This window comes from Syzygium oleosum, unplaced genomic scaffold, assembly GCF_021117445.2.
Source record: "Syzygium oleosum isolate NSW1041296 unplaced genomic scaffold, Sole_v2.1 Sole_v2.42, whole genome shotgun sequence".
In the NCBI taxonomy this organism is placed as follows: domain Eukaryota; kingdom Viridiplantae; phylum Streptophyta; class Magnoliopsida; order Myrtales; family Myrtaceae; genus Syzygium; species Syzygium oleosum.
Window position 1 is genome coordinate 1,777,485 of NW_026607526.1, and position 13,260 is coordinate 1,790,744.

General features: G+C 40.3%; 1 protein-coding gene across 4 annotated transcripts; it reads left to right on the forward strand.

Moving 5' to 3' along the window:
* The first annotated feature begins 4,389 nt into the window (after positions 1 to 4,389).
* LOC130136161 (disease resistance protein RPV1-like) lies at positions 4,390 to 9,926 on the forward strand. Of its 4 annotated transcripts, none has more exons than XM_056306282.1 (4): positions 4,390 to 4,616; positions 4,868 to 4,919; positions 5,420 to 6,463; positions 7,319 to 9,926. In XM_056306282.1, exons 1-4 carry the CDS (start codon positions 4,405 to 4,407, stop codon positions 8,954 to 8,956), a joined length of 2,946 nt encoding a protein of 981 aa, XP_056162257.1. In that variant the 5' UTR covers positions 4,390 to 4,404; the 3' UTR covers positions 8,957 to 9,926. The 4 variants fall into 4 exon arrangements, with proteins under 4 accessions (XP_056162257.1, XP_056162258.1, XP_056162259.1 ...); XM_056306283.1 differs by lacking the exon at positions 4,390 to 4,616 and adding an exon at positions 6,611 to 6,856 and having other exon boundaries at positions 4,783 to 4,919; XM_056306284.1 differs by lacking the exons at positions 4,390 to 4,616; positions 4,868 to 4,919 and adding exons at positions 5,084 to 5,272; positions 6,611 to 6,856.
* Positions 9,927 to 13,260: the final 3,334 nt, after the last annotated feature.

A 13,260-nucleotide genomic window follows, 5' to 3' on the forward strand; every position in this document is an offset into this window, starting at 1 on the left:
TCCATCTCGTCTTTCTCTATCCACTCTTTGGTTTGTACCTCTACATATCACAGACCGGAGGTTTTCAAGGTGTAATGTTCACTAGTCGGGGTTGAACTAAGCACATGTTCATTTGTGACTCGAGAGGATCACCAGGAGGGCCGTGCGTGTTGTGGAATGGAAATGTGGATACGGAGGTACAAGTCCTGGCATCGGATTTTGCTCGTAACAAGGCTAGTCCTAGTCCTAAACCCTGATAAGTCTTAAGCGGGTCTTTTGATGATTAGTACATAGATGTGTTGGTAGACAAAAATGACAGAAGAAATGCATTCAGATTAACGTTACCTCATGCTCCTATGGATTGCCAGAATTGTCTGCATCTGTGGCGTCATCTGGAGAACTCAAATGCACCTTCAAACCCAGCCTAGGCCGCGGCGGGAGATTTTAAAGTAGTGTTGTATCATCGGGAGAAGAAAGGGAGGAGAGATGCACAAACTTCCGCCTGGATATTTTCAGACAGTTCTTGGATAGTTGTCTGTAATGGACCTAGAGAGTGAGGTATGCTGCTTCGGGTGGTCGAATAATAGGGATGGGTTGGCAAATGTTCGAGAATGAATCAATCGGGCAGTGGCGAACGTAGAACAGGAAAACCTCCTTCCCAAATGCTGAAATCTGGGCTCTTCCTACAGTGGGCTCCGAACGTAGCCCTCTGTCTTAACTCGCTCTGTTGAACCAACTAGGACGAAAGAGGAGTCTGAAGAGTTATGGCAGGAATAAGATGAGTGTCCAGGTTTAATAGCAAAGCAATGGAGCGATACTATTGATTCTTCCAACGACATCTATGATAAATTAAAAGAGTCTCCTCGGCACTGACATCCTGGAGTAGAAAAAGAAGTTCAAGAATGCTAGGAAGGAGATTGAAAGCTTACAATAACAGCTTACTCAGTTGGTAAGCAACAGAGTAGGCCAGCTTGATAGGGCGAGACCGAAATTTATTCAAGCAAGAATCGACCTGCTTCGGAGGCAAGAGGACCAGTATTGGCATTTGAGGTCTAGGTTTTAATAGCTGAAATTGAGTGATCACTGTAGCAAATTCTTCCATGCTTGAGCTATCTGAAGATTTCTCTATCACAAGACACCGAAGGGACTTGGTGTGCTATGCCTGGAAGACTAAAAGAAATAATAACCAAGTTCTTCAGCGATTTGCTCTCAACATAGGAGTACAAAAATTTCGACGTGATTATAGATCAATAATGCCCTTGGGTGGTATCAATTGAGATGAACGCTGGACTCATTAGACCTCTGTTGATGGAAGAGATCCGATATTTGGGATGGGAGCGACAAAAGCACCTGACGGAATGAATGGATTGTTCTACCAAAGAAATCGGGAGACAAGAGTTATTTTCATATGGGCAGTTTGATATCTCAGATTGAACCAACCCCAGATTAAATTAGTTCTCATAATGCCACTGTGGAATGTATAACTCAATATCGCCAAATTAGCCTATGCAATTTTGCTTTTAAAGTGATAGCAAAAGTATTAGCTGACCGATTAAAAAATATTAATGCCTCAATTGATTTCTCTGGTGTAAGGCGCCTTTGTTCCGGGGCGTGAAATTCAAAATAATTTTTTGTTGTGCATGAAGTGTTGCACCATTTACCAAGAAGGTGAAGGAAGATGAAATTTATTGCTGTGCTCAAATTAGACATGAGGCCTATGGTCGGGGCTTATTGGATGAAGCTAGGATTCTGCTCTGTATGTTTCTACTGGATCACACATTGTGTGACTGGTTCTGGTGTTTCTTTCGGCATCGAGTTCAATGGAGAACTACTCCCGTATTTCCTACGTTGCGAGGTTCATGACAAGAAGATCCATTCTCTACTCGTCTGTTTATCCTAGTTGCAGAATCCCTATCAATCTTAATCATAGGTTGGCTCAAAGGAATAAGATTGACCTCGGAATGCCCTGTTTTGTCCCACTTATTGTTTGCTGAAGACCTGATCTTCTTCCTTGAGAGATCTATCGGAGAACGTTAGGAGCTGTTGAACATTTTGAATCAATATTGTCATGCGTCTGCGCAAGCAACTAACCTAAACAAATCTAGGGTTCCCTTGAGTAAGGCTTGTCCAGAGAGTCATCAGATAAATGTTGCAGAAACTCTCGGAGTACCGCTTTTACAAGGTGCCAGAGGATATTTAGGAGTGCCATCCCATGTTAAGCTATGTTTTGTTTCAAAATAGCAATATTTGTCTGTGGAATGATTGAAAAGAAGATTGCGAACTACTGGTGGTCCTCTCCAGAAGGCATAAATGGAGTCCATTGGAGAAGCTGGAAAGTTATGATGCTATCTCTTAGCATTTCCTTGAACACGTTGCCCACAAGATTTTGGCAATTCCTTTAAGTTCGAATGCAATTGAAGATAGCCAAATTTGGCCCTTTAATCGAATAGGAAGATCCGGCATAAAAAGTAGGGAAAATGACATAAATGATTAATTAACTTCGGCCCAACGTGCAATTTCATCCCTCAACTTTTAATTTATTCAATGTGGTCCTTTAACTTTAATTCAATGTATAATATCATCCTTTAACTTTTAATTTATTCAATGCGATCCTATTTTTTTTTTTTTATAAACGTTCAATCTAGTCCCTAAAGTTCATGAAAACATCCAATTTTATCCTTCCATTAATTCAAGTTCACGGAATTTACTAATTTGGCTTTTAATCCGGTATGTTTGAATTGTAAAAAAAAAGAAAAACGTCACACGTGATTATTCACGTAAGATAATCAACTTAAATTAGAATATAATAATCTTTTTAATTTGTTCAATTTGATGGCATGGATTATTATATCTTGATTGGAGTTGAATATCTTATGTTGATAATTCATGTGTAACTTTATTTTTTTGCCCAACATTCAAATTTGTCGGATTGGAAACCAAATGAGCAAATTCCATTAACTTGAATTAATGGAAGGATAAAATTAGATGTTTTTGTATAATATATGGATTAGATCGAACATTTACCAAAAGTTAGGGACCACATTGAACAAGTTAAAAGTTCAGGGATGATATTGTATACTGGGTTAAAGTTTATGGACAATTTATGTCATTTTTCTTAAAAGGTGGCTATGGATCAAGAACTTATGAAGTGTTTTATGGAGCAACTCAAGACATAACCAACGGTTAAGTTTTTCCTACAAACTCTATTTTAGAATGCATCGCCAACGAAAGAGATTTACTGTTGAAAGATGTTGCCAACCTACATTTTTACATTTAGTCAATGAAAGCTAAGAGTACCATCAAAAAAAAAAAAAAAAGAGGCTCTTCAAAACTTGTAGAATCTTGGGTTAATGCTAATGTCCCCCGTTTCCTGTTTATTATACATTCACAGATTTTGTGAGATAAAGGAGGATTTTGATATATGTCGAATATCATCTTAAATATTCTGAGCGAACAAGAATGATTTATCTAATTTCAGAGAGGGAGAGATTCGACATGAGTCATGCGATGCTAAATTCGAGCACAGCAAAGAGATAGAGAGTGTGTGTGCGCTTGTGACTGGCAAAGGCGACTGTGACGGTGCCGAGATCGCGGACGCCGGGGGCGGCACTGCTGAGGCCGCGACTACAGCTTCCAAGCGTTCCACCAAAGTTGCTTCCTCCCCGTCTCTCTCTCTCTGTTTCACTTGGCCTATTCCTTTCTATTTCTCCAGATTCCCTCTTTTTTTTATTTTGATAGAAGCAATAAGTTTTGTCCTATGATATTTTTTTGAGAACTTATTTCCACGTCGGATGTCACATGGATGTCAGCGGGGACCACGGACCAACTTTGAACAAATGAGACAGACTGACTGGCTATATGTTGTAGATCGAGGATTCGATTACAAAGATTTGGACTCTGCCAAAAAAACAGAGGCGCGATCAGGGCAAATCCCAGAGCGCGCTTGCCATCCTCCTCGTTCTGATCCTTGCAATGAAGAAGAAGGCGGAGGAGGACTCAGCAGATGAAGATGCAGCAGCAGCACCACCGATGGGCGGAGACGACGCGAAGGGGAAGTACTCAGCAGCTGAAGATGCAGCAGCACCACCACCGATGGGCGGAGACGACGCGAAGGGGAAGTACTCAGCAGCTGATGCTGCAGCAGCACCACCACCGATGGGCGGAGACGCCGCCGCCTCTGATACCGACTGCCCCGATGTGTTCCTGAGTTTCGGTGGATTCTACGCTCGCTATTTTTTCGTCGAATCCCTGTACCGGAGATTCGTTGATGCCGGGATCCGCGTCTTAGGAGACGACGATGTATTTCGAATCGGTGAAGAAATTGGCGAGGAGACTCTGAGAGCGATCGACGGGGCCAAGATCTGCATCCCCATCTTCTCCGGATACTACGCTTTCAGTGTGCGGTGTCTCCTGGAGCTCGCGGCAATGGTGGAAAGCAAGGCCAAGTCGGGTGGTGGGAAAACGATATTCCCCATATTCTACGACGTGGATCCTCGTGATGTTAGGCTTGAAACCTCTCTGTACCGCGACGCCCTATCTATACACGAGGAGATATACGGGTCCAAGGGGACAAGCGCGTGGGAAGATGCTCTTAAACAGGTTGGTTCATTACCTGGATGGATCACGGGATATAGCAGGTAAAAGGCCGAGACTTTATCACAGGAGGGTTTGCAACTCATAAATCGTTTTCTAGTATAGCAACGCTAAACTCTAAATAGAAACAACTGATCACTTCGTTTTTTGATGTTGCGCTTTAAGTAGAAATAAACTTCAAATTGTTGTTCCGCAGGTCAATAGGAGTGGTTATTGCTTTTGTCATATAGTATCAGCCCAACTGTTAAACTCGTGCCCTTTCTTTTCTAACTGAAACGGATTACTTCTGTGGCAGCTCGGCTGACGACATCAGAAAACTTGTTGAAGCAATCACGGTCAAGCTGAAGGTAAACCGTGTGCATGTGAATAAACTCATATGTGACTCTCACTTTCTTACTTATTAGTAGTTGATAACAGAGTGCTTGATTATATTTCCTAGCTAGAGTTCACCTTAAGTATGAGATGTAAGACTATACATGCTAGTCTTATATGTAGTAGTGGGCATGGCATGGCATGGCAAACAACCTCACCTTAGAGGTCCAGTTATGGAAGTAATCAGCCATCGTTTTTGATGAATTTTGTATCGCTAGAGAGATTGGGACATTATTGCAAATGGAGTATAATCATCCGAAGGTTGATTGCCTTCCAATTAATGCTATATCCTAACTTGTTGAACAGTCCAAGTGTTGTATCAACATAGGTGGGATGACTTACTTGGATATGATTGGTGGGTTTTCTGTGTTGTTTCTGAGGCGCAGCAAGATATAAAAGGAAAACTAAATCCAATTGTTACACTTTTTCATTTCCTGCAGCAGCTTTCTTGTTTACAATTTATTTGGTCTTGTAGGTGGTTCTAAGGAAAGATAAAGAAAAAGAACTAGTGGGAATTGACAAACAAGTGGAGGACATGATGGACTTACTTGATTTAGAAGTCAGTGATGTACGAATAGTTGGAATCTGGGGGGAGGGTGGGGTCGGCAAGACGACTCTTGCCAAGGTCATTTATGAGCAAATTTCCTCTCGTTTCGACAGTTGTAGTTTCCTTGCAGATATTGGGGCAACAGCGAAACAACTTGGAGGTGTTCGGCGTTTGCAAAGCAAGTTGATGTCTGATATCCCAAACCGAGAATACGAGGTTGATCAAGTTGCGAAAGGAATCGACTTTTTTAAAGGAATATTGCGGAATATGAAAGTCCTAATTGTTCTTGATGATGTGGAGGTACAGTCGCATCTCCACGAAATTGTTGGAGAGAAGCTTGATTGGTTTGGTTATGGATCTAGGATAATTGTCACCACTAGTATCAAATCTGTTCTTCCAGAATTCATACCTCGAGGGTTGGCTCATGTTTACGGTATCAACGTGATGAATAATGATCAAGCTCTTGAGCTTTTGAGAAAGCATGCACTGCTAAGAGAATTTTCAATTCTATATCTTGATGAAATCGCAACAGGTATAATCAACTCTGTGAATGGGATCCCATTACATATCGAAGTAATTGGTTCACTCTTGTCCAGAAAAGTAGTAGAAGAATGGACTGCACTTGAGGAGCTAATTTTGCAATCTGGCCAGGATATTGAAAAGATTTTGATGATTAGTTATGAAGAATTGAGCAAAGAGCAAAAGGAGATATTTCTTGATATTGCATGCCTCCCTGCTGATGTGGATGGTCGAATTGCTTCATTTATGTGGCATAATCCCAATTTTCCCCCGTCCGATGGAGTTGATGCGCTCCATGTCATGTCCCTGGTAAAAATTGGAAAAAATCGTGAACTAGGGATGCACAGGCTGTTAAGGGAGTTTGGCCGTCAAATCATACGAAAAGAGGATGATCTAGATCCAGGAATGCGAGGCAGGTTATGCAATTTGCAATTGGTCTGGAAAACAGAGAAGGTACAGTAACTTGTGTAATTCTATGGCGGAATGCTTGCCTGACCCTGTTCTCGAGCCTTGGAGTATTTTTGAAATTGTCCTCTCTCTAATGTTGACTTATTTAGCTCTTTCTCATTTTTTCTCCACTTAATACTTTTTCCATTATAGGGGACAGACCACCTCAACTTTGACACAAGAGATTTTAAGAGCATGCCAAACACAAGGTTTGTTATCTTGGATTGTGCAAAAGTTGTTGGCGATTTTGCCAATGTTTTTCCAAATTTAAAGTGGCTTCAATGGCAAGGATGCACCAGAGATTTTGAAGCTACTAATTTTCATGTCGAGAAATTAGTCATTCTTGATCTTTCATGGAGCAAAGTCACTGAAAACTGGGGAGGTTGGAGAAAAATCAAGGTAGGTTAAGCTTTGTTTATTTCATGAAACTGTTTCCCCGAGGAATAAGTTTTCACTAGAAAGCTTTTTATGAAGACTGATTTAAGACATGACACTTTCCGGCATATGGCATGTACAGAACTGAATGTTACTCTTGAAATACTTAAGGAAATAATCGGTTGCCTGCCAACAATAATTAGAGGGTGTGTGGACAATGGTGGTGCTGGAATTCCTAGGTTGAGTGAGTTAAGGGGAATGATTTTCTGGTTGTCGAAAGGGTAAGTCATTCTTTAGAATCTAGATAAGCATCTTCTTTGACCATGAATACATTTTCCATTAGAAATCTGCCTAAACTATGCCAGGATTGTATGGACGACATATTTTCAGAAATTGTTTTTCTTCAAAACAAACAGAGCTCTAGACTTTATTTCCTCTAAAGATTTGTTCAGTGTACGAATTAATGTTTCTGTGCTATTTTTGCAGATGCCACAGTTGAAAGTCTTGAATCTTACTGGTTGTGCTGACCTATTGATAAGCCCAGACTTGTCCACTTTCCCAGACTTGGAGGTATTGATTCTCGAACGATGTTCTCGACTAATGAAATTAGATCCTTCCATCAGTCATCTAAGACGCTTAACTACCTTAAATTTGAGGTTCTGCGATGAACTCAATATGTTGCCAATTGAACTGGGTCGCATGAAAGCTCTTAAGGAGCTCTTTATTGATGGGACTTCGGTACAAGAAATTCCTATGTCAATGGGTTACATGGAGAAACTTGAGATTTTTAGTGCTTCCAACTGTCTCCAGTTAAGTCACCTACCTGATTCAGTTCGTGGCTTGACAGCTCTTTCAGTACTCTCACTGGAAAATGCAAAAATTACTCGAATCCCTGCCTCAGTTAAAAAGCTGGCAAAACTTCGGATCCTGTCTCTAAAGGATTGTCATTGGATAGGAAGACTTCCTGATTCAATTTGGAATTTAAGAAACTCATTAGAGGAGTTGGATATAACAGGGACAGGCATTTCTGAATTGCCCAATTCAATTACTTGCTTGGGGCGTTTAAAAGTGTTAAAGATGGATTCTTGTTTCATTAGGGAATTGCCTAGAGAAATTGGAAATTTGGTCAACCTTGAAGAGTTGCATGCTTCCCATTGTAGGAGTTTGAAGGGAGCCATTCCAACTGCTATTAAGAGTCTAGATCGTCTGAAGATACTGAGATTGGGACATTCCAGTATTTCTGGCATTCCTTCGGAAATTGGAAGTCTTTCTTGCCTTCAGACTCTTGATTTACTTCGGTGCAACGAGATTCAAGCGCTGCCAGAGCTTCCCTCCAGTTTAACTTGTCTACGTGTGAGTTCTGAAAGGATGGAGGCCTTGCCAGATCTTAAGGATTTAGTGAAGTTGGAGGAGATATGTCTGAGTGATAAAGATCCTATGGAGCTCATGTGTCCCTTAACACGGATGGAGCCAAAATCCAGATCGAGTGATTTCTTAGTTGCGCGCATAGTACTTCCGAAACTGAAGATGTTAGAGTTGTCTCATTCTCGAGTCAGTAAACTGCAACTTGGGATTGACCCAAAAAAAAAAGATGTGCAACTTGGGCATGGTTCCCTGTCATGTACACATCTTAAGAAGCTAGTTCTATCTGGTGTGAATCTTGAAAATGTGCCGGAACTTCCCTCATCATTGTCCGTTTTATCTATTCAACGTTGTTCATCTTTGAGACAATTGCCAGCAGTTCACCATCTGAGCAAACTTGCAGAACTAAATCTCGACCAATCTGCGGTAGAAGAGATTAAGGGGCTTCAAGGACTAACTGCTCTTGAAATCTTGAATATAACGCACTGTGAAATGCGCAATCTCAATGGGCTTGGCCAATTAACAAATTTACGAAGTTTGATTTTGTCAGACTGTGATTCACTTGGTGGATTGCCCGATATATCAAACTTGAAGATGTTGAATGTCCTAGTAGTCCAAAGATGCAGGATGATTTCTGATATTGAAGGCCTCATGGAGTTAACCTCCTTGGAAGTGCTGCATGTTAGTGAATGCGAGGCAGAAAGCACACAGCAAGTACAGGATGCATCAAAGCTCGTGATGGAACGTTCAATAAACAGTTGATGTCCCGTGCTCCTGGAGTGGACATTCATTAATTTACATGGCTCTACAGACACAATCAAAACCATACAGCTGTGGGGGGTGACATCATTGAAGTCCACTGAGAATTGAGTTGGCAAACTGGTGCCAAAATTGCTGGAGCTGCAATTTGAAATTTGGCACCAAAAGTTTTTTGAGTCCTTTTATCTATCAAACCAAGTGCCATGAACAAGCACCCTTGTACGACCTCACAGGTCATCAGATCCTTCATATTCTTCTCTCCCTCACCAATCCATCTTTCTGTCCAGTCTCTCATTCAACTGGCAACTTAGTCGTTTCCTGTAAATTTGGAATGATCTAACTCCGAAGATATCTGGAAAATCTGGAGGCACTGCAAGGAATTTTCTTGTGTCAAAGGCATCTCCAATTCTTAGACGGTATACAAAAGCACAATATCAGGGGCACAGTTGGTAGCTCTCACATGTGAACGAACCCCTCATACAGCTGGTTGTCTGGCATGTCATGCAGGAGATGTAGATACAAATATTGCTTTTAGTGCAAGACATACTCAGTCGAGGTAATAATTTTCTCCTGAGGTTTCTCATCATAAACAGGTGTCTATAGTTCCCAAATTTACAATTCATTTGACTGTAAGAAGTGCACCTCTTTTGCTCAAGCTCAGTGGGTAGTTAAGAAATGCACCTATTTTCCAATGATCTTTTACTCATCACCCGTGGAGAAAGACTCATGAGCCTTGTATGTTTCATACAGACTCTTCTTCATGGAATGATGTTGTTTCTTGGGTTCAGATTAATCTGAGAGGCAACACTATACAGATTTTAGTCTTTAAACTAGCCCAGAATGCATGAGTTTATTACAGTTGGAGAACTCGAAATTATCGGTTCCATTGTCCTGGGACTCACATTTGTATTGAGAACATTTCAATTGTTTCCTTGCCGATGTAATGCGTACGACACACCCGAGATGACATGGATGCCCCTCTACTCAAATGAAAGCATCCTCACAATAACTACCAAAAGTGGCATTTATATCAAAACACGGATGGCAGAGAGGGCAAGCTGGTTAGAAAGGATCTTGTAATGATTGTAAGTGGTTATTGATTTTGGCATCTTACTTCATCTTGGTTTAAGATCGCAAATAGGTTGTTTTAGGTAACTTTTGTTCAGCTTGAGCATTTTGCATTGGTACGGCACATCAATGCACAATTCTATTGATCCTAGGTGCACTTCTCACCTTTAACCTAATATGGCTTATCCCAATCCAATCATTTCCGAGTGCCCGCTGTTTTTGGCAGAATCGTTTGTAATTCGACTCCATGAATAAATGTGAGTCGAGATAGTGAATGGAGAGCAGGGAATTCTAGTGTCCAGGTTCAGAGTGGGAATTGTGCGTTGAGCTTGTGAGGGAAAGGTGTTCTATGAAAGGAAGAGCTTGCCGGGTTAAGTTTGGCTTGCGGCTACAGGGAATTCAGAACGGATGAAATCTGAATGAAAGTTGGCGACTGGAAGATCTCATTGGTTTGTGCTGGGGGGACAAGAATAAATATGTAATCATCAGCAGCTTCTCGCCTGTTATAAGGGAAGAAGCTTCAGCATTATGTAGCAGCCTAGGAGGACTCGGTGGAACTGGCGTTTTAGGTCAATGGTTTATGAAATACCATAAAGAGATGGAACTTTTGGGTAGGTTTTCACTGGCCAGTGGGCAGAGAGAGAGAGAGAGAGAGTCGCGACACCATAAAATATGGCTGGTTTAATAAAAAATTTGTTCCTCGAAGTTCCTCCCAAGCTTTCAAATTATAGTAGAAATGCACAGATTTTGGATATCTTTGACAATTATGGTATCCGTTTGTTTACCATTTCAAAATTTACACTGATGCAAAGAGTTTTGTATCATTAAAGGGCTTGTTTGGTTATCGGGAGTAAAACCCACCGAATGAAATTATGATCATGATTATTTTTCAGGAAAATTGTCCAAAAAGTCCTAAATCTATTGTACGGCGGTTAATTTAGTCTTAAACTTTTTAATTTTGCTAATTTAGTCCTAAACCTTTTAAAAAGTTATCAATTCAATTCTCAACCTTTCAATTATGCCAATTTAGTCATCAATTTATTGACTATTTGTTAATTTAGTTCTAAACCTTTTAACGAATTGCCAATTTAGCCTTTCTGGCTAATTTTGACCGGAAATTGCTGACATGACGGTTTAGTCGGCGTCGGCCGTCATACATAGCGCTAATGTGGATAAATTTTTTAAAAAAAATCTATTTTTTTATTGATTGTTTTATTTTTATTCTTTTCTTTTCTTTTCTTTCTTTTTTTTTTTCCTTTCTTCTTGGTTGAGTCGGTGAGTCGCCGGTCAAGGGCTGGCGGAGGTGGTTGGCCACTAGGCAAGGGCCGGCGACCCCCGCCGGCCCCAAGGTGAGGGCTGCAAAGCCCTTGCCGGCCGTGGGCGAGGGCGTCGCGGCCCTTGCCAAATCTGAGCGAGGGCATCGTGAGCCTTTGTCGACCACAGTGAGGGCGTCGCAACCCTCGCCCGCCCTTGCTGTGGTTGGCGAGGGCTTGGGCGAGGGCTGGCGACGCCCTCGCCCAAGGGCAGGCAGGGGTTGCTAGCCAAAATTCGAATAAAAATTAAATAATCAATAAAAATTAAATTAATCAATAAAAAGTTTGAATTTTTTTAAAATAAAAAAATTATCCACGTCAGTGTCACGTCAGCGATTTCCGAACAAATTAGCTGGAATGACTAAATTAGCAATTCGTTAAAAGGTTTAGGACTAAATTGATAAATAGTCAATAAGTTTAGGACTAAATTGGCACAATTAAAAAGTTTAGGACTGAATTGACAAGTTTTTAAAAATAAAATAACCAATAAAAAATAAAAAAATTATCCATGTATGCGTCACGTCAGCGATTTCCAGTCAAAATTAGCCAGAATAACTAAATTAACAATTCGTTAAACGGTTTAGGACTAAATTGGCAAATAGTTAATAAGTTTAAGACTAAATTGGCACAATTGAAAGATTTAGAAATGAACTCGACAACTTTTTAAAAGGTTTAGGGACCGAATTAATGAAATTAAAAGGTTTAGGAATTTGAATTGGTCGTCGTACAATAGGTCTAGGACTTTTTGGACAAATTTCCCATTCTCTTTCTTGCCAATGTTTGGTGAATTAGAATGAGACTGAATGGAAATGAAACTCGAGAAGGAAAATCGTTTGCATTGTTGCATTTTCATTACTATGGAGGAAAAGAACAAGGACAAGTCAAAAAAAAAGAAAAAAGAAAGTGGATAATGGATCATTAGCCACTGCCTTTTTTTTCTTGTTCGACACGCCGTGGATGACCACGCGTAGGCCTCCTTACCTCCTCCTCCGGCACCGTAACGAGCAGAAGTCAATCGTGCGTCTTCCAAAGCCACTCTGTTGTCTCTCTCCCGGCTCTCTTTCCATTGATCCGTAGAATCCTTCTCTGCTCGACCTTTCCACCTTCTCTTTGCTCAATCCAAGCATGTTGGCTCTCCTCCCAATTGACGAAACCTTGCGTGAACGGCCTCACCGTGGAGTCACTTTTGGCTTTCGAGTCTGTCTTTGAGATCGACTTCTCCCATCTGACCTCGCCAAGATGGTGTAAGGTTATACTAACTTTGAAATGAATAAATATAATTTATAGAAACTTCTGTCTACTGATTAATATAATAAAAATTGTAAATTGTGTTATTATACTAAAATAAAAAAAATTGTTTTTTAAGTACAAATGAGTTACAATTAAATAATAAAATAACAAAGAGAGAGGACGGTATGGATTCTTTGTATCCGTAGGAACTAGTCAAACCGCAATATTTGAATACCCCGTGTTATTAAAAAAAAAAAAAAAAGAGAAATGAGGGGCAATAAATTAATGCATAAATGTCTAGCGATGTCAGGACAAATTAAAAATTAACATTGGCCACAAAAAGTTGCAGCCGTATTCTTTTCTTTTTGTGACCCCCGGATTTAATATTCACATAATAACTAGATGCAAGAGAAAACAAATGAATTTTTCATATTTGAATGTTAAGGTCTATCAACAAAACAAAATCATATTGATACCCGGTGAATCGTAATGCAAGCTAAGGGCCTTTCTATCTTGGTAGACCACATCGATGTTTTTAAAGATTTCAAAAAGATAAAAAGGAAAGAAAGAAAAAAAAATCGAACTGGAAAATCTATAAACCAAACGAAAATTGATGTTTGTTTTCTTTTTGGTGATCTCTCACTTGGGTTTAGCTTAGTTTAGCTTCCCAATTAATACTATTAGAAATTCCAAATT